This window comes from Pteropus alecto, unplaced genomic scaffold, assembly GCF_000325575.1.
Source record: "Pteropus alecto unplaced genomic scaffold, ASM32557v1 scaffold129, whole genome shotgun sequence".
Taxonomy (NCBI): Eukaryota; Metazoa; Chordata; class Mammalia; order Chiroptera; family Pteropodidae; genus Pteropus; species Pteropus alecto.
In genome coordinates, this window is record NW_006442597.1 from 1,257,503 (window position 1) to 1,276,991 (window position 19,489).

General features: G+C 48.4%; 1 protein-coding gene across 1 annotated transcript in view; it reads left to right on the forward strand.

Annotated features, from left to right (window-relative positions):
- Positions 1-19,489, forward strand: part of WNK2 (WNK lysine deficient protein kinase 2) — a 138,536-nt gene that overhangs the window by 76,565 nt on the left and 42,482 nt on the right. Inside the window, exons 8-19 of the mRNA XM_025040452.1 lie at positions 489-771; positions 4,146-4,348; positions 6,201-6,332; positions 6,649-6,837; positions 8,125-8,676; positions 10,724-11,017; positions 11,571-11,611; positions 12,474-12,645; positions 12,733-12,849; positions 13,197-13,367; positions 13,630-13,675; positions 14,172-14,291. Of these exons, the coding sequence (XP_024896220.1) occupies positions 489-771; positions 4,146-4,348; positions 6,201-6,332; positions 6,649-6,837; positions 8,125-8,676; positions 10,724-11,017; positions 11,571-11,611; positions 12,474-12,645; positions 12,733-12,849; positions 13,197-13,367; positions 13,630-13,675; positions 14,172-14,291 (2,320 nt within the window). The remainder of the gene's footprint in view (positions 1-488; positions 772-4,145; positions 4,349-6,200; positions 6,333-6,648; positions 6,838-8,124; positions 8,677-10,723; positions 11,018-11,570; positions 11,612-12,473; positions 12,646-12,732; positions 12,850-13,196; positions 13,368-13,629; positions 13,676-14,171; positions 14,292-19,489) is intronic.

Consider the following 19,489-nt stretch of genomic DNA (forward strand, 5'->3'; position numbering starts at 1 on the left):
CATGACTTCTCAGAGAATGCTGAGGACAGTGTGGGCTGTGGATCCCTGTCCCTGTCCCTGAGCACACAGATTTAGCCAGGACTGCTTTCCCACCCTCAGGCAGCCTTAGTGTGGGGCTCTAGGATGCTTCCAGGACACAGCTGTCGGGCTGCTCTGGGGTGGGAGGCAGATTAGGGTCCCCCCTTTCCTTTTTGTTACTCAGCGCATGTTAAGAGCACCTGCTGTGTTGTCAGTGTCTCAGGAGCTGGGCCAGTGCATGTTCAGATGGTCACTCTCGTGGATTTAGTCAATGGCTCGAAGGACACATCCATCTTTATGGAAGGATGAGAATGTCCCTGAAAGACAGGGGCGAGGGGCCCAGAAGAGGTAACTTTTAGCAGAGACCACAAGAGCGGGAGGTGGGAGTGCAGGCACCAAGGTGGACCCGGCAATGGGATGTGCAAGTAGGGATGGTCCCAGTAACGACAGGTGACTGACTCCCTTTGCAGATCGAGTCAGGGTTCTTCCATGAGAGTGATGTGAAGATCGTGGCCAAGTCCATTCGTGACCGTGTGGCATTGATCCAGTGGCGGCGGGAGAGGATCTGGCCAGCATTGCAGCCCCAGGAACAGCGAGACCCAGGCAGCCCTGACAAGGCCAAGGGCCTGCACACCCCTCTGCAGGTCCAGGTGACCTACCATGCACAGGTTGGACTGCTAGAGCCGGAGGAGCCCGAGGCTGACCAGCACCTTCTCCCTACTGTGCTGCCGGCCAGCGCCACCTCTCTGGCCTGTGAGTATTGCTCTCTCCACGTGCCTACCCCAGTTCATCTTGCAGGTGTGGATGATTGGTGTGGGTGAATGTTCCTCCAGGGCAGTTGTTGGGAGCATCCTTGATGTTGCACAGAGATCTGACCAGAGGGATTTATGGCTTGCTGAAGTCCAACTTCTCAGGACAGGTAGGGACAGATGTGGAGGCAGACCCAGAACCTCCTGTGCCCCGAGCCAGCAGGGACAGAGTGGCTTAATTGGCTACTTACTCTGCCTGGAGGATACTAGTCCTGGCCACATGGGGCACGTGAAGGCTCTTCCTTATCCTGGGCTTAGCATAGCAGCTGGGCCCAGTAGGGGCATCTGTTCCAGAACACCAGTGTCCTGAGGCTGCCAGTGGCCATAGCTTGAGCAGTCATGCTGCTGTGACCTTTGTCTCCAGGAGTGTCCATCTCAAGATAATCTCTCTTCTAGTGCCAAACCTTTGAGACCACTTGTCTGTTTCCCAGGGAGTGTTATTAATGGATGGTGGGATCGCTTTGCATCTGGCTTTATCTCAGACCACTGGAAGAGAGAACCCAGTATCTTCCATAAGTCGAGGCAGAAATGTGTCTTGCCTTTGCCCTCAGTGTCCCCAAAAATGCAGCTGCGAGCTATGGATGGAGGCTGTAGCCTATTCTGTCCATGAATAAGCACAGAGAATTGCAGATCCAAGCAACCTGCCCAGGCCACTGTTTCAGGTTGTTCATGTGGAAAGACTGAAATAGTATGTTTGATTTATTTAATAGGAATATCCTTCATTTATCATTAAAATAGCTGAATGTTCTTCAAAGTAGGCTATTTAAATTAAAACCAGTGGCTGGCCATCACTTTGAGACAGTTTGCTTACTGTTTACTTCCTTCCAACCTGCTCAAGTTTGCTTTGGAGAATAAAATCACAGCATCATTGCATTCCATTTTCTGATAAAACAAAAAAGAGTAAAGAACATAAACTTTTTATAGAAAAAGTTACTACACACTTTACAAAGGTAATCGTTGGTTGAACAATTTCTCAGATACAGGAATTAAGAAATTTTCCTTTGTCACTCTTTGAAGAGACACAGTCTGGGACCTAGAATATGCTCTGCTGTGGTCAGATGTCATGATGCAGGTTCGACTTACTGTATAGACAGCACAGGTTTAACAGATGAGTTCAGTTCAAGGTGGTCATTCTGTCTGCAAACAGACCCCTTCCTGTGCAGCTCAGAAGGATTCTGTATGCTTTATGCAGCAGCCATACTTTTCTGCCATGAGAAATAAATGTTTTATGGTTAAAACGTTTTTACCCCTTTATTGTAATTTTTTTTAAGTAGGTAATATATTCACATCATATGAAATTCAAAAAGCCCAAGAGGTGTACAGCAAAAATCAGTTAATATTTCTCCTTGGAGGCTACTGATGTTACCTGTCTTTTAACGTTAACTTCTGGAGATAGCCTACACATGTAATTATTCACATGCACCAGTGTACACATGTACACACACACGCACACATACCCTTTGTCTCCCTCTATTCCACAACCCACAGCACCTTGCACTCCCTCAGTACCTTGCTCTGGCTTCGAACAGAAAGCCTGTGCGCAGTTGTCTCTCTGGCCACAGTGCCTGTGGGTGGCTGGACCATGCTGTGCTTCATAAAGGTGAACTGATGGGGATGCCAGTCAGCACACATGTCATCAGAGAAAGGACCAGGTCTTAGGTAACAAGATGGGCAAACACATGCACTTTCATATGTTAGAAGGTACAGCAAACATATTTTGAGTCTCCCTGTTCTGTTAACTGCCCACCATGGTCCAAATGAAGGTCAGCGAGAGGGCTTGGTCTAGCACCTGATGATTACAAGAATTTAATTTGTCAATAGGTTTAAAAGCAATTTTTAAAATTAATTTTTAATTATATATACGTTAAACATGTTGACTTAAAAATTTTAAATGTTACATACACGGAGTTGCTTTATGTGAAACTTGTCAGGTCTGTACCCATTCTTGTCTTTACTCTGTCTCTGTTTCTGTCTCTCTGTCTCTGTCTTTCTTTGTCTTTATCTCTGTCTCTCTCCTGCATGCACATTCTATTTCTGTGTCTTTGTCTTTTTGTCCTCTCTCTCTGTCTCAGCTTCTCTCCTTTCTCTGTGTAAGTGGAAATTACTACCAGACACATCATTAAAAATAAGAGACACTTATCCAATTGGTTTGCACAATCAAACCTCAGCATTCTTACATCTTCCTAGGTTAAAAAGAGTTCTAATCAGCTCTGGGGAAAAATTATTTTGCTGCAAAGCTGACAAGATTCCCCTTTTACTTTATTTGTTTAAATTGCAAATGGACACTGTGCTGACAATCTGAAAGGTGGCTCCCTATAGAAGTAGCTTGGTGTTCATAGTTGACAAATTTTAATGTTTGTGTAGCTTTTGGAATCTGGAAGCAGTAAACCATGAGTGCCATTTCAAATAGGTTTTTGTTTTTCATACTTTACTGACATGGCCACACAGGTAACCTGTCTTCTAGGTGCATTCGGTCAGATGAGTCTACGGGCTGTGCGGGTCTTGTCTTGCCTATCCCTCCATCTCTCCCCACCATGTTTGTGGGAGGCTCTGTCCACTGTGGCTGGTCTCACTGGCCATGCTGGGCTGATTGTGGGTGGGCTAATGGAGCCTCTGAGTTCCCTCTCACAGGCTCTCTGCGGGGTGGGGGCCTCATCAGCCCCATTTTCCAACTGTGTTAGACCCAGCCCAAGATGTGAGGGGCTGGATTTGGGCCTGGATTTCCCTGCTTCAGGCTCCTTTTCATGGTAAGTAAAGGTGGTCGGGGTCCTGACACCCTCTCCCCCTGTAAAACACAGGTAATAATTGTTACCTCTACATGACTGGAGCTTTTCCTAACTTGAACATCCTGTCAGCCTCCCAAGACCCCTTAGGCCTTCAAATAGCTGAATGAGGGCTCACTTTCAAGTACAGGTCAGTTCCATGTGAGATCCCTGTCTCAGCCATGGTGGAAGTGGCCTTCCTGCCTACCTGCCTATGAGGACTGTGTGAGGTGTCCCCCTGGGATCTGTGGTGGCCCATGGCGAGCACACCCCCCCCAACCTCTCAGGCATCAGGCAGTGTGGGTGGGCTGCCAGGACCACCTCTGGGTGGTGCAGTTAGCCCCCATATTGCTCTATGGTCGATTGTGTAAAATGACACACAATCATTACTTATATGACCTGGAAATACAACCAAGTCTTTGTTTTGCAGAAGAAAACATGGACGAGCCAAGCATTTGTGTGTGAGCCCACGTTTGCGTTCCTTAAGCTTTGTGTGGAATGCAGTGGGAGTGACGTTTGGGGTGCCCACTCTGAGCCGTGCCTTTGTCCTTCCCAGCTGACAGCACATTCGACAGCGGGCAGGGCTCCACTGTGTACTCGGACTCACAGAGCAGCCAGCAGAGTGTGGTGCTGGGCTCGTTGGTGGACTCAGCACCACCCACTGCCCAGAGCGTGTGCAGCCCCCCCGTGAGCATGAGCGATGGGCCCATCCTGCCACATAGCCTGCCCTCACTGGGAGCCTACCAGCAGCCTGTTGCGGTGAGTCAGCTTGGCTCTCGAGCCAGAGACCCCGTTGGAGTCTGTGATGGACCAGCCAGGCTATACTGGCCTGTGGTCAGTTTCTGGCCATGCAAAAACAGGCCCACAGGAGGTCCATCCTTGTTGGTAACTGCAGGGCTGCAGGCTGGAGCAGCCTGTGATCTACCCTGAGAGACCTGCTTGGTGAGAAAACAGAGCACAGAGCTCAATGACACGCAGTGCTTGCAAAGCTGTGATAAGTTGGAAGGGTCCTACACTCAGACCGGTGCAAAGGTGACGGAAAAGCATCATTCATAGTAATGAAAGCTTTGATTTTGTCTGTGTCCAGCATCTCTGAGGCGGTAGCACTTCTCCACTGGGTGTTATGCTGCTGTTTAAAGTTAGAGGTATGGGAGTAATGTTTGGGAAGAAGGATTAAAAGTTCTCATGCTTATACCTGAGGAATAATTTGTAAACCTAATAGGTTAAATGGAAATTGCTAGATGAGGGGACAACATTCGGCATTTATTTTTCAATTTTTTTTAATGCCATAGAAAGCAAAACAATTGCTTGCTTCTCAGGCCCAAGCAGATAGAGAAGTTGCCCTTGAAGTGGGTGTTGGAGTGAGATCCAGAGGGAGAGTTAGATCCCCTAGGCCCAGAAGCAGGTCAGGACCAGTGCCCCTTCCCAAGGGAGTTGCTTCTGCCTGGTGCTCCAGTTACCCTGGGCTTTCACTTGCACTCTCTCTGTGGTCATCCTTCCGGGCTTCGTAGCTTTTTTGGCCACCTCTGTCTCTTCTCCCTTCCCTGTTGTCCACTCAGGTTCAGGAAGTCCCTTTAGAAAAGCAATTGAAGTGTTTGCCTCTACTGATCAGAGTCAAAACTGGCAATTTGTATTTATAGTTTTACTTGCTTCACAAAATGAAGTGAAATAGTTTTAAAAGGCAAGGAAAGCTTCTTGAGGAAAAGGCTACTTGTTGCTCAGAGTGGTGTTTCTTAGCTTTGGGTTCACCTGTTCTCTGGAACTGAGCCAGAGCATTCATCCAGCTCTTGTCCTTCCCAGGCTCAGGATCAGGATATTCCTGGCCCACAGTGTGCTGTCCACCTGTTCCAACAGCACCCTCCTATACCAGCTTCTGTTCCCAGACTGGGAAGCTTGGGCACAGGGAGGTCAAGGGCCAGCTGGCCAGATGTCTCTGCCAGAGCACTTTCTTGCCTGTTTACACGAAAACAGCTTGGACAGAAGGGTAGGGAGTGGAGGGAGTCCCTAGGGTGTACCCAGGACTCCTGGGGAGGGTTGTCATGGTGACATGTCCCAGTGAAGAGTGGAGGGGTTGGGAGCAGAACCACTTCTCTGGGGACTCTTGTGCCCGAGCATGAGGGCTCACGTCTGTGGTCCCATTTCTCTCCTAATGGCTGAGTCACTGGAGACCCCAGCTCTGTGGAGCTCCCCTCAGTCTAGTGCTGTCCTGCTGTTCGTTCCCATGTTTCTGTATTCTGGGAACTTATTTACATATATGTGTGTTACATAGTACTGTAGACAAGAAGCATATGCATTTGTATCTTCCCCCATAGAGTATTATAACAAGTGTTTTCCCACGGTTCCATAAAGCCCTTATAATGACTTTTTCTCACAGTTGCATAATATCCTGTGGAGCCGATGTTTCAGAACGTTCCCTGGTTAGGAATTGTGGCCATTCTTGGCTCAGGGGCCACCATACCTTGCTTCTGTCAATTCATGTTCCTAGGAAAAGTGTCCCTGCCAGGACGATGGGCATGGGGAGTGAGAGACAGCTCTCTGGGGACGTTGAGTGTGTGGCTGGGTGGGGGTCTTTGGGGCAGCTGCTGAGTGTGGCCCCTGGCACCCTCTGCAGCCTGGCCTGTCAGTGGGCTCTGTCCCACCCCCCACCCGCGCTCCGCTCCCACAGCAGCATTTCCCGGAGCCGGCCATGAGCTTTGCCCCCGTGCCGACTGGGCCGGGCCAGCCTAGGCCCTCTGTCCACCAGGTGAGTGTAGACTGCTTCTCTTTAATGGCCACCATCGGTGCTTCAGTCTCCCCTGACTGTGTCTTGGCTGGCCTGGGCCTGGGGTGCAGATGGGAGTCGGGGCAGGTCTCTTATATCTATGGAGTTCATGATCCACAGCATTTGGAGGGGCCCCACTCACACCTGGTTCTCCCAGACCTGCACTTCCTGGGCTCCCGGCTGGGTGTCTATGTATGTGTACATGTGCATGTACTCATTGATTTTCTCTGTCATGTCTAAGCATCTAGGGCATCTCAGCACGATGCTGGTCTAAGAGAAGCCCCCTCTCTTCCTTCAGCCTCCTCCACTGGCCCAGACAGCTCCCCTGTCACAGGTCCTGGCGTCACAGCCTGTGGGCCCTCTCCAACCAGTGCCCCCCCATCTGTCTTCATACCTGGCTCCGACTTCCCAGGTGGCCTCGGCTCAACTGAAGCCCCTCCAGATGCCACCGGTGTCCCTGCAGCCGCTTGCTCAAGTCCCTCAGCAGGTATGTCCTTCCTCCTTCCTCTGCCGTCCTCCCACAGCAGGGTTGTGGTGCCCATCTTCTCTCTGTGTCTGTCTCAGATGCACCAGGACAGGCAAAGTTTACTGCAGAGTTAGGTCAGAGGAGCCAGAGCAGAGCTGTGAGCATATAGCTACAGTCACCGTCTGTCCTTGGAGCCATGTGAGGCCATGCTAACCATGGCTTCTTGGGGGCAGGGTTTGGGGGCAGCAGGCATTGTATGACTAGTGACACTTGATAGCACATGGTCGGTGCTTAGGGTTATGCCATTTATGGTCGTGGGGATGGCTTTCACCTCATGGATCCTGTCACAGTGTGTCTTGGGGGCTATGATGAGAAGTGCTACTTTATGAGCTAGGTGTGAGTGCCCTGTAATCACTCCACCCCCGCAGAAGGTTCTTACCTTAGCTGTCACCTGTTATTTGGTCTTGTCTTCATCATGTTGTGTTAGAGTTGCTTTAACTGTCTAGTTAAACCACTGCCTTGCTTGTTGGTGGTTGTGGCATTTTGTTGCTTTTCAAATACACAGAAGTTGATTTGGCATATTTTCGCTGCCTTATAATTGCACAAAGGTACTTATTATATGATGCTTCATGTGCCTGCCACCAGAAAGGCTTTATTTTAAAGAGAGACTTGTCAGAGAATCTGCTGAGGTGTTTGAAGTGCAGAATCCGTGAGGTCAGATATCGAGAGTCTCTAGGACAAAAGACCGGACATGGAAGGTTTGGGAGCGTCCACTGTGGGGAGATGCTGCCCTCCCCCCAGGCCATGTGGCTCGGCCAGCAGCGGGGCTTGGAGATATCATTTCCTTGAAAGAACCGGATGAAGAATTTGGTCTTAGTGTGAATTTATACAGATTAGGATGAATCAAGCAAAGTAATTTCAGATGTTTGGGGCCTGTCTGATGACTCTCGCTTTCTTAGCCTTTTTGAATGAAAACATGCTGAAGCTGGTGGTCGCTACTGTAACTGCTCGTATCTGAGCTATCTCGGCTGTCCTCTGAGCCACCTGTGGGCCTCTCCATGGTGGTGCCGAAGGGGTCATTCTTGTTCCCCATGCCCTTCTGAGCCTTCTGTGTTTTCTTCTCTGGTCGAACATGTCATATACTTGGTTCCATTTAAATTGGGTTTACATTTGGGTTCCCTTGGCAGCAGCTGCCTAGAAGTGTTTCAGAGGCAGAACCTGCAGGGGGTGTGGTTGTTCTTGCCTGGGCAGACATGTCTCTGGTGGGGCTGAGCCCCAGTGGGGCTGACATGCTGATGTCTCTTTCAGATGCCTCCACTTCCTGTCATCCCCCCCGTTGCTCCGCTGGCTTCAATCGACAGCCTCCCTGCAGCCCTTTCCGACCTGCCGGCTGCCAGCGGGTCCGCTGTGCCTCCCCCTTCTCAGTATTTCTCTCCAGCTGTCATCTTGCCAAGCCTCCCGCTCAACACTGCAACCCCGTTGCCTGTGTCACCAGCCCTGCCTCTGCAGGCAGTCAAGCTGCCCCACCCTACTGGGGCACCTCTGGCCATGCCGTGCCGGACCATTGTGCCAAACGTGGCAGCCACCGCCACTGCCATCCCTCTGCTGGCTGTGGCCCCACAGGGAGTGGCCGCCCTGTCCATTCATCCTGCCGTGGCCCAGCTTCCAGCCCAGCCTGTGTTCCAGGCAGCCTTTCCACAGATGGTGCCCAGCGATGTCCCACCTTCTCCCCTTCACACAGCACAGGCTGTGAGAGCCGCCCCTCCACAGCCTGTGCCCCCTATGCTGCCACAGCCCCACCAACCAAGTATTGCCCACCTTCCTGAGCAGACTGCTCCAGCCGCTGGAGTAGGGAGCCAGGTAATTAATTTATCTGCCAGGTAGGGCCCACCCAGGTAGGCACTGGGAGACCCAGAGATGCAAGGGATCTGCAGGCCTTTGCTCCTTCTCAGCACTTTGGCTAGGGGGTGTGGGCAGAGTGGGAATGGGAGAACAGGCAGCACCATCCTGCAGCCTTGGCTTCTTTTCTGGTGTGGGAGTATCCGCTGCCTCCTCTCACTCCCAGCACGTGTCAGAAGCTGCGGGAATCAGGATGGCCAAAGGCTCCCCTGTGGACCCTTCCCAAAAGTCAGTAGCAGTTGCTCGTAGGGGAGGATTCTCAGACATGCCGGATGTCATGGCACCTGCCCTCACCTAAGTGGGGCCTGGCAGCCTTCATGTGGCTGTGTGCCCTCTTCGGGCACTAGAGAGGCTGACACTGTCCATCTTGTCACCTGTCAAAATGAGGTATATGGATAACTCACATGTCAGCAGCCAGAAAATGGGGCACCAGGGCTTGGAGTGACGGGGGGGCGGGGTCTTTCAGTTCTGGGCCAGGCAGTGCACAGGGCATGTGGCTGCTGGTTCCCAGGTAATCATGGCAGACAAGGATGATGTCCCATAGGCGGGGGATCTTTGGCTGCTTTCCGTGCTGAAAGTGAAGGGGAAAGGGACACTTGCTCTGTCAGCTGGGCAACGCCTTTGGTGGCTCCACACACCTACACAGACGCTATGTGTTTTAGAGCACCAGGGCTGTTATCCAACCTTGTATGAAGAGAGGAATGACATGGGGGGCCTCTCACCTGGTGTGACCCTCTCACCTGGCCCCACCCTAGCTCTAACCCTTAATAGCCCTGTGCCTGTGGGCATCGTCCTTTGCCTTTTAAAGCTCAGGTTCCTCCCCTATAAGATAGGGCTGACACCCCCTTTAGATTATGTCAGGAAGATTCATCCCAAAGCTTTCAAGGGTACCAGGTGCCCCCAGCTCTTGGGCCCCTTACTCCACTTTGGACTAAGACTCCATGTCCTGAGCATACACACATGCTCCTGGACATGCTTCTTGTCTGATTTCCAGAAGGGATTTGTGCTTGGAGAAGGAAGAGACAGTTTATATTGACTAACCGGGTGGTGTTTGTTTAAATACGGGCAGGAGAAGGCACAGCAGTCCAGTGCCCTAACTGAGTGCCTGGACAGCCCGTCACTCAGAGTAACACCCACTCATGGGTCAGGGTTATTTAAAGAAAGTCAAGGCCTGCTTGGAGGCTCAGGGGTCTGTGGTGTCAGGGCCTGGACTGACACCTTGTTGCCATTGTTGGCAAGGACACATCATTGGCACTGGGTCATTTGCTCAGCCTGTGGCTGGAGAAGATACTGTGCAGTCAGTGTTCGCTGGCCAAGCCTAGGGACCTGCACTCTGCCTGGCTAGTGGAGGGTCTGGGTTTTATTAATGGGCTGGGCTGGCTTCCCCACAGGCTTCCCTGTGGCCAATCAGTCTTATGCCAGTACGCCCAGCAGCAAGTTGTTTCATTTCTGACCTCCACCCTGAACTGAGGCAGGATAGAGTCTCCTGCACTTTCAGGTTTGGGCCTTCCTTCTTCCTGTCAGGGTTTGGGCCTTCCTTCTCCCTGTCAGCATTTGCGCTGAGAGCTTTTAAAGAGAGAACAGTAAAGAGTCAGGCCCACTGCCCAGGTCACCCATGGAAGACCAGGGTCCAAGGCCTCTTCTTCAGGAAGCAGGGCAGGGTGCCTTAGAGGACCTGCAGTTGGTACTGAGTGATCATACTTAGGGCTTCTCAGCCTGACTCAGAGGTACATATGTAAAGTGTGGTTTTAGGTTAGATTTTGCATGAGTGGGGACCTGAGAATGTCTATTCTTATTTGTTTCTGATAAATCTGTATATAAACATTCTCTGAGGCCAAGACTTGCTGGTGGGAGGTGTGGGCTCATTGAAAGGGAATGCTGTAACACCTGCACCCCAGGTGTTCTCACCTACGTGGACAGAGAAGCGCTTGCTTTGTCCCAGGATGCCCATGGCCCCTCAAGGATGGTGATGGCACCCTGACTTGCATTCCTGTCGTCTGTGCCCCAGATCCTGCTTGGCCACCCGTCTCCATATGCCGTGGATGTCACTGCCCAGGTCCCCACGGTGCCCACTCCAGCCACCATCCTTTCCCCTCCTGTGCCTGAAGTGTTGCCGCCTGCTGTTCCTGAGCTCCTGCCTCAGCTCCCTGGCTCCTTGGCCCCCACTATGGTGGCTACTGCTCAGAGCTTGCCTATCCAGACCACTGCACTCCTGCCGCCTGCTAACCTGCCACTGCCCAGTGGGCCTGGAATCTCCAGCCCCTGCCCGGCTGTCCAGCTGACTGTGGAGCCAGCCCCTGAGGTGTGTGCCCTCCCCTCCGGGGCTAGGTCCCCAGCGTGTCACTGTAATACCTGGCTCCACCATCACAGCGGCCCGCTTCATGATGACCTTGGGTCTCAGCCCTAGAAGTCGGGTTGCTCTGGGGAAGGTGGAAGCATGTTCCCTGGGACAACCATAGGTGTTGTTCTTATCTTCCTCCACTGTCCCCAGATGTCACATTTTCCTTCAAATGCACATCCTGGTGGAAGGTGTGATTTTTACACTTGGCGTTAGAGTGCTTTCCCTCATAGGTGATGGAATGGCCTGCGACAAGCCTTCCTGGGTCCATGTGCTCTCTCACAAGGATGGTCAAAGTGATTTAGCATTTGGAAAGAGAAGGGCTCCAGCTTTTAGGAACCTGCTCCAACAAGATAAAAACTTCATACCCACCACTCTACATGGTCTGCTTGCTACAATCAGAAAAGGGAGTGGTTAGTGGGCTGGGCCACAGAGATGGGAAGATAGCAGACTGCCTGTGGCTGTGCCCTGAAGGAACAAATGTGACCCATCCTCTTTCCTGTGGTTTTTATTTCAGGAGCAGGACAAGCAGCCTGGCCTCCTGCAGAGCTGTGAGAGGTAATGGCTCAGCTGGGAAGGAGACAGCATGGGTCCTTATGCCAACTCAGCCTGCCTGCTGCCATGTCACAGGGATCCCGTCTTGCTTTGCCCTCATGTGTCAGGGCTTCTAACAACATTACCGGTTTGAAGCCTGACCTGGTGGAACTTCAGGAAGTTCCTCTGGGGTTTTTGTTGGCACTTGTTGAAATTTGGTTGTCAGATGTTCCCAGCTGTGTTCTGGGTCCTCGCGCCAGGCTGTGGTGCCGAGGATGTTCCAGAGGGGAGAGGCCGTGGACAGTCAGCAGGAGAGGGGGCTGGTGGGGAGGCTGGGAGGGCATGGCAGAGTTCAGCCCACACCCCGGGTTTCCTGGTGCCTCAGTTGCTGGGTACCTGTAGTCTTCCAGTCAGAGGGAAGCGTTTGAGAGGGAACTAGTTATAGGAGGTTACCTTGTGTCCCAACCCCTGGTGTATCAGCATCAAGCTTGCCACTCTGCAAACTCTCCTCCAATCCTGCAACAGCTCCAAGTGGTTGGCATGTTCCTATTGTTGCACAGATAAGGAAACTGAGGAATGAGAGAGGATTGTTTCTTAATCCTGACGTTTACCATAAGAATGTTGGGCCTGCTTCACAGGTGGGAGGCTGAGAGTGCCAAGGTCCCGGGGTCAGAAAGCCCATGCGTCCCCCATAACCTCTGCACACTCAGGACAGGGAAAAGGGGCTGTGTGCTTGGGAGTTTCTCTGCTGGGCATGGGTTTTCCAGCTGAGTACACCCAAATTCTAAAGCTTCTGGCTATTTCCTGAAAAGCCAAACTTCCCCCATGAGGCCAGCTTGCATTGCAGGTCGTTTCTGTGGGCGCAGTAACATTCTTGGTTTTCCAGCAGCTATGGAGGTTCTGACGTCACTTCTGGAAGAGAGCTGAGTGACAGCTGTGAGGGCACATTTGGTGGGGGGAAGTTGGAAGGCAAGCCCTCCCGGAAACATCACCGCAGGTCCACGCGCACGCGCTCGCGCCAGGAGAGGGCCAGCCGTCCCCGGCTGACCATCCTGAATGTGAGGAGCCAGGCGTGGTGGGCCGGTGGGCACATGGCTGGCTGGGAGCAGTCTCCTCCCTGGCCTTACCACCCCAGTGTCCCGTAGGTGTGCAACACGGGTGACAAGATGGTGGAGTGTCAGCTGGAGACACACAACCACAAGATGGTGACATTCAAGTTCGACCTGGATGGAGACGCGCCTGATGAGATTGCCACCTACATGGTAAGTGGGCATTTTGCTGGGTCCCTTGGGTTGGTGCAGCTGTCTCCTCTGTGTCCCTTGGGTACTTCTCTGCCAGCCTTGCTGAGGGGAATGTTTGTTGCCAGTCTTCCCCATCCTCCAGCCTCTGCAGGTGGCTGCCTGCTCCAGGCAGTGCTGCCCTGTCACCTGAAAGGCCTGCTTCTCAAGCCATGGCTTTTCTTGCTGAACTGTGCAGGCCCTGGGAACCAGGTCCTCTGGCCATGTCACCCCTCTGGGGTTTAGAACAGAGAAGTCAAGCAAATCAGTCAGTAAAGACCCGGCAACCCTGTGGTATATCCCTACCAGCAGGGCTGTATATGCTGTTTCAGGTGGAGCACGACTTCATCCTGCAGGCTGAGCGGGAGACATTCATTGAGCAGATGAAGGACATCATGGACAAGGCGGAGGACATGCTCAGTGAGGACACAGATGTGGACCGTGGCTCTGACCCTGGGGCAAGCCCGCCGCCCCTCAGTACCTGTGGTCTGGGCACTGGGGAGGTGAGTCGGGATGCTGGGTTCCTGGGGGGCCAGGGCCTGCTTACCCCTGCCTCCACGCTCTGAGAACAGTTCTGGGACATTGCAAGCCTGCTCTAGGAGCCCGCATGGTGTGTGGCATTGGGTGAGGTGGCTAGGAGGTGGGCGCCTTCAGTTCAGTTGGCAACGCCTGAACTCTGAGGCTCTTGGATGTTTTGAGGCCATATTGTGCTCCCACTTCTTGGTCCATGCAGTCTGCTGATTTCTGACCGTTTACTTCCCTCAGGAGAGTCGCCAGTCCCAAGCAAATGCCCCAGTGTATCAGCAGAATGGTATGTCTGTCTCTCGGGCCACACCTTCACCAGGCTCACCCTGGAAGAGATAGTTCTGTCATTGTCCCTTCTGTCTCCCAGCAGGCATTTTAAGTGTCTCATTGAGTGTATTGTTATGTGGATTGACCATCACACTGGGGGGATTGCTGGAGCATGTGGTGAGAGTCTTCCCACCGCCCTGGGATGGCAGCCCTGCCTGGCTCAGGTGTGGACTGAGCAGGGTGTGAACTCGCCGCTGCCTGCTAGTCCCTTGGCCAGCGTTATCCCTTCACCAATGGTATCTCGGGCATCCTGGGAACTAAGCCTGTGCTGAGGGTACTTGTGAAGTCTCTAGCTGTGAGCGAGGAACCCCTGAGTAGGCTGCATATCCCCTCACTGGTGTGAGGTGAGTTCCCCAGAGCCCCTCCTATGGCAGGTGTGGTGCCAGCTATGAGGGTCACACTGGCTCAGGAGAAACACTCTCGCTCTCACCAGCTGTTTTTGTCCTGCCTTTTAGTTCTGCACACTGGGAAGAGATGGTTCATCATCTGTCCAGTAGCTGAACACCCAGCAGCAGAAGCCCCCGAATCTTCACCCCCACCTCCTCTGAGCTCCCTGCAGCCAGAAGCCAGCCCAGGTAGGAGCGGCCAGAACCCCCGGTTCTCCTGTCCAGTACCTCAGTGCTCCTCATCTCTGCTGTGTATTGCTCCACAGCCTGTGGTCCTCAGGCTGGCTTTACTTACACTCATAATTCACTGGCCAGAGCTGTGTGCACAGTGAAATGCAAGAAGCTCGCCCCACACTGTCATCCCAAAGCCAAGGGCTCCCTGTGCGGCTGTATCCCTCCCTGTGCAGGTTTTCTACCAAATGATGCAAGTGAAAGCAGCACTCAGCTTGGGCCTGCTGGCCACCTTTGCTGTACAGGTGACACACAGGGGCTGCACGGGTGTGTGCTGAAAGGGCTCTGCCCCTGCTCTTTTTTACCAGTGTCATTTTGAAACTCCTAACTCCCTGCCCCTTCCCACTTGCAGGGATGCCCTGCTTGTTCTTTTTGTTTCAGGGTGGGAAAATCCCTTGTAGTGCTGATTTTAAATTGTCACCAAGGAAATTGACACTCAGATATTGACACTCTGCACCTGTGTGGACAGATGCCAGCAATCTTGCTCTTGGGCTTTTTATTAAATTCTCATTTTGTGGTCCCTTGGGAGCCTGAAAATAATCACTTAAACAGATTAAAGCTTTAATTTCCTATTAGATGGCAGGAAAAAGTTCCCGATGATTATATAACTTGACCTAACTTTGTGGTACAGTAGTCTTATCCACATTTTCACTTTTTGTGGTTTTAGTTACCTGCAATTAACCATGGTCCAAAAATATTAAATGGAAAATCCCAGAAGTAAATAATTCATAAATTTTAAATTGTGCACCATTCTGAGTAGCATGATGAAATTTTGTGCCATCCTGCTTCATCTTGCCCTGGATGTGAATCATCCCTTCGTTCAGTATACCCACTCTGTACACACTCCCTGCCCCTTAGTCACTTAGTAGCCATCTGGGTTATCAGATTGACTGATGGGGTATCATAGCATTTGTGTTCAGGTCACCTTATTTTACATAATAATGGCCCCAAAGTACAAGAATAGTGATGCTGGCGATTCAGATATGCCAAAGAGAAGCTGTAAAGTGTCTTTTAAGTGGAAAGGTGAACATTCTTGACTTAATAAGGAGAGATCAAAGATTGTATGCCGAGGTTGCTAGGCTCTACTGTAAGAATGAAGTTTCTGTGAAGTTATGAAGAGTTTGCTGAGAGACCACAGTCACGTACTTTTATTATAGTATATTGTTATAATTATTCTATTTTTATTATGTTACTGTTTTTAATATTTTTCTGCACCTACTTTATAAATTAAACTTTATCTTACGTACGTGTGTACAGGAGAAAACTATACATAGGCTTTGGTACTGTCAACAGTTTTAGGCACCCGTTGGGGTTCTGTCTGTGTATCCCATGTGGAGAGACTGCTGTATATTGATGAAAAATATATGTAAGTCATTTTTAATGTTGTATCATGTGTTTCTAGTGACTTCCATTTTACCTTTGGAGAATCATTCCCATGGGGAAAAAGTCAGCTTCATAACCCCTAGTGGAGCCACAGACAGACCTGGTGACCTCTGATAAAGGGCTTGGCCCGACCTGGACTAAGGGATCAAGGGAGAAGCAGCACTGGCTGCAGTGGCACAATTTTAAAATAAGAATATGTTCATGTATTCCTTTTTGATTTTGATACATACACACCCAATTAACTAGGGGAGAAAAACCCTTATAAAATAAAGCTAGTTTTCAGTATGGTTTAGTGGTTAAGAGGACATGGCTGGAGTTATACCTTAGTTTGTCTGTGTACTCACCTCAGGAAACTTTTCAGAGTCAGTTTCTTTATAAAAAAAGAAAAAGGAGGTAGCCACTTATATGATGGTAGATCTGTTAATTTGGATTAACCATTTACTGAGGATGACCAAAAAAGTTGGATGAATTATAAAGATCATCTGCTTGAAGGTTTTCAGGAACACTGAAGACTGGAGAGTTATCAGGTTGGGATTTAGAGGCAGTGAACCCAATATTGGTCTGTTACCTTGGGTGCATTTTTTATTCCTGCCAGATGGCTAAAAGGCTAAGTGTTGATGCTTCGATAGCTCACCAGACTAGAGAAAAGTCTCAGAGCCCCAGGCCAGGAGGCTGGCCCTGCTGGAGTGTTATGTTGCAGAAGGAAGGGATACCTTGACGTAGGCCAGGCAGAGAAAGAAGCTACCTCAGAGCATGGTGCCCTCAGCAAGGGAATCTTGGAGTGCCATATACTAAGGTGGAAGTGCACAGTTTCTTTTTGTAGGAAGGTGGTGCCATTCTAGACCCCCACATTACTTGTACAAACAATTTTGTGAACACAGTATTTGGCACATAGTAAAAAATAAACAGATAAGGAGTCTTGGTTCTGGTAATATGGTATATGCACACCTCATCACCCCTTTACTCAACTCAGTCTAATAAACACCTTGGCCAATTGATGCAGGGCATAGTTCTTTGAGAACTCGGGAAATAAGTAGCAGGAGGATGGTGAAGCACAAAGAATTTCAAGTACCATTGAGCTGGTTTTCCCTTGGCTGTCTCCTGGCCTTAGCTCATAGCAACATGAATACTGGGAGTGAGCACTAGGTGCAGACAGAGAAGCTTCATGAAATACCTCTAATTTCAGCTTGCAAAGGAGGAAAGAGAACTCTTAAAGCTCAGAGAAAAGGGAGGCAGATTCTTCTTGTTTTTCATTTTTCTCCCTTCTCTTTTGACTTAGCCCACAGACAGTTCTGAGGGGCAGCAGAGGGTAACAGGATCGAAAACCATGAGAAGAGAGAGACTTCCTCTCCATTGAGTGGAGCTGGAGCTCAAAAATATTCAGAACCAAACTCATTACTTTTTTTCTTTTTTTGTCTTCCTGCCACTTAGCCCGGCTTCTCACAATTGTGGAAGCGATGGTTTCTCCAGAGGTTATATAAGGGGAGTCCCAGGGAACCAGGATGTATAGCAAGATCACAGAAAGGAGGAACTTGGGGAAGCAACCCCATAAAGTTATTTTTGAACTCCCAACCTGTGATGCATGGATCTGACCCTAATTAGCATATAGAAAACTTACAGAACCGAACTGGTAGATAGACTCCTGCCCAGGTTCCAAACTGCCCCCTGAGTGGTACACATGTGTTTCAGATCAGATTAGTATAGCAGAGACACAGATAACTGAACTGATAGTGTAGCACAGCTCATAGAAGTGGGTTGCAGCTTGCAGCTTGAACCTAACCAGGTGTATTACCTGCTAAAGCAAAAATATCAACATTCACCATAGAATTTAAACAAACTTAAAATATAATATTCAAAATCTAGTCTAATCTTATCCAGTCAATGCAATCAAAAATTACTCATCAAATGAAGAAAATGGAAAGAAATATAGTCAAAATTATCATGGATAAACTAAGATACAATATGAAAAAATTCAAATAATCTATAAAGAAAGCCCAGGATTAAAAAAGGACAGATCGTGAAAATGGATTTTTAAAAAAATACTTGACCTAAGTGTTTGCTGTCTACAAGAAACTTCAAATATAATGATATGAGTAGATTAAAAGAAAAAGGATGATAAAAGACGTACCATGCAAACAATAGTCAAAAGATTGCTGCAGTAGTATTTAATATCAGACAAAATATACTTTAGAGCAAAGAAAATTACCCAAAAATCAAAGAAACATTACATATTTACAAAAGGATCAATTCATCAAGATGACATAATAGTCCTAAATATGTATGCATCTAGCAGCAGAGCTTCAAACCCTGACTTCTTTCTTTTGAAAAGAGAAATAGACACATCCATAATTGTAGTTTGATACTTCAATGCTCTTCTTTTGGTAATAGATAAAACTAGTAGATAGAATATCAGCAAGTGTTTAGAGGATCTGAACATAATTATCAAATTATCAAATTAGAACACTACACCCAACAACAGCACATTCTTTTCAAGTGCATATGGACCAATTACCATATCCTGAGTTATACAACAAGATTTAACAAATTTAAAAGGATTGAAATTATACCAAATATGTCTTCTCATATCATGTAATAAACTGGAAATCAATAACGAATATAACACAAATTTCAAACACTTTAAAATTATATAATACTTCTAAATTTGTAAATCAAAGTCTCGTGAAAATTAGAAACATTTTGAAATAATCAAGAATGAAAATACAACATAATAAAATGTGTGGGATGCAGCTAAAGCAGTAATTAGAGGGAAATTTATAGCACTAAAAATAGCTAGGTAAAGAGGTCTCAAATCAATAACCTAAGTTTCCATCTTAAGAAACCAGAAAAACTAGAACAAAATCCAAAGTAAGCAGAAGGAAGGAAATAAAGATAAAAGCAGAAATCAATGAATTTTGAAAACAATAGAAAAAAACAGTGAAACATAAAATTGGTTCTTTAGAAAAAAAATAAAATGACAAGCCTCTTGTAAGATTTACCAGAAAAAGACTCAAAATACCAATATCTAGAATAAAAGAGGATATCACTACAGACCCTGCATAAAAGGATAATAATCGTGGAATACTGTGAACAAACCTATACACATAAATTTGACAACTTAATGAAAGAAACTAATTCCATGAAAACCAAAAACTACTAATACTAATTAAAGATGGAATAGATAGCCTAAATTCTTCTATACCTATCAACGAGATTGAGTTTCCAGTGAAAAATCTTCCCCCAAAGAATTTTTCAGGCCCAAATAGTTTCACAGCAAATTTTATCAAACCCTTTAAAATAGCAAAAAACACCAATTTTACACAATTTCTTCCATAAAATAGAAGAGGAAGGAATATTTTTCAAATTATATTATGAGGCCAGCATTGACCTGATATCAAAACCAGACAATGACAGTAAAAAGAGAGTGACTGACCAAAATCTCTCATTGACATAGAAGGGAAAAATATTCTGAGTAAAATATTAACAAGTCAAATCCAGCAATATATAAAAAGAGCAATACACTATGACAAAATGGAGTGTATCCAGGGAAGGCAATATTAAAAAATTAATTACCATATTAATGAGAACTTCCCTAGAAAGAGAAAGACACATATATTAGTTTATAGAGAAAAAGTATTTGATAAAATATGACATTCATTAATGACAAAAATTCTCAGCAAACTGAGCACAAGGGAACTTCTTCAACCTGATAAAAGATAGCCACAGAAAACTGACAGCTAACATGATATTTAGTGCTGAAAGCCAAATGTGTTCTC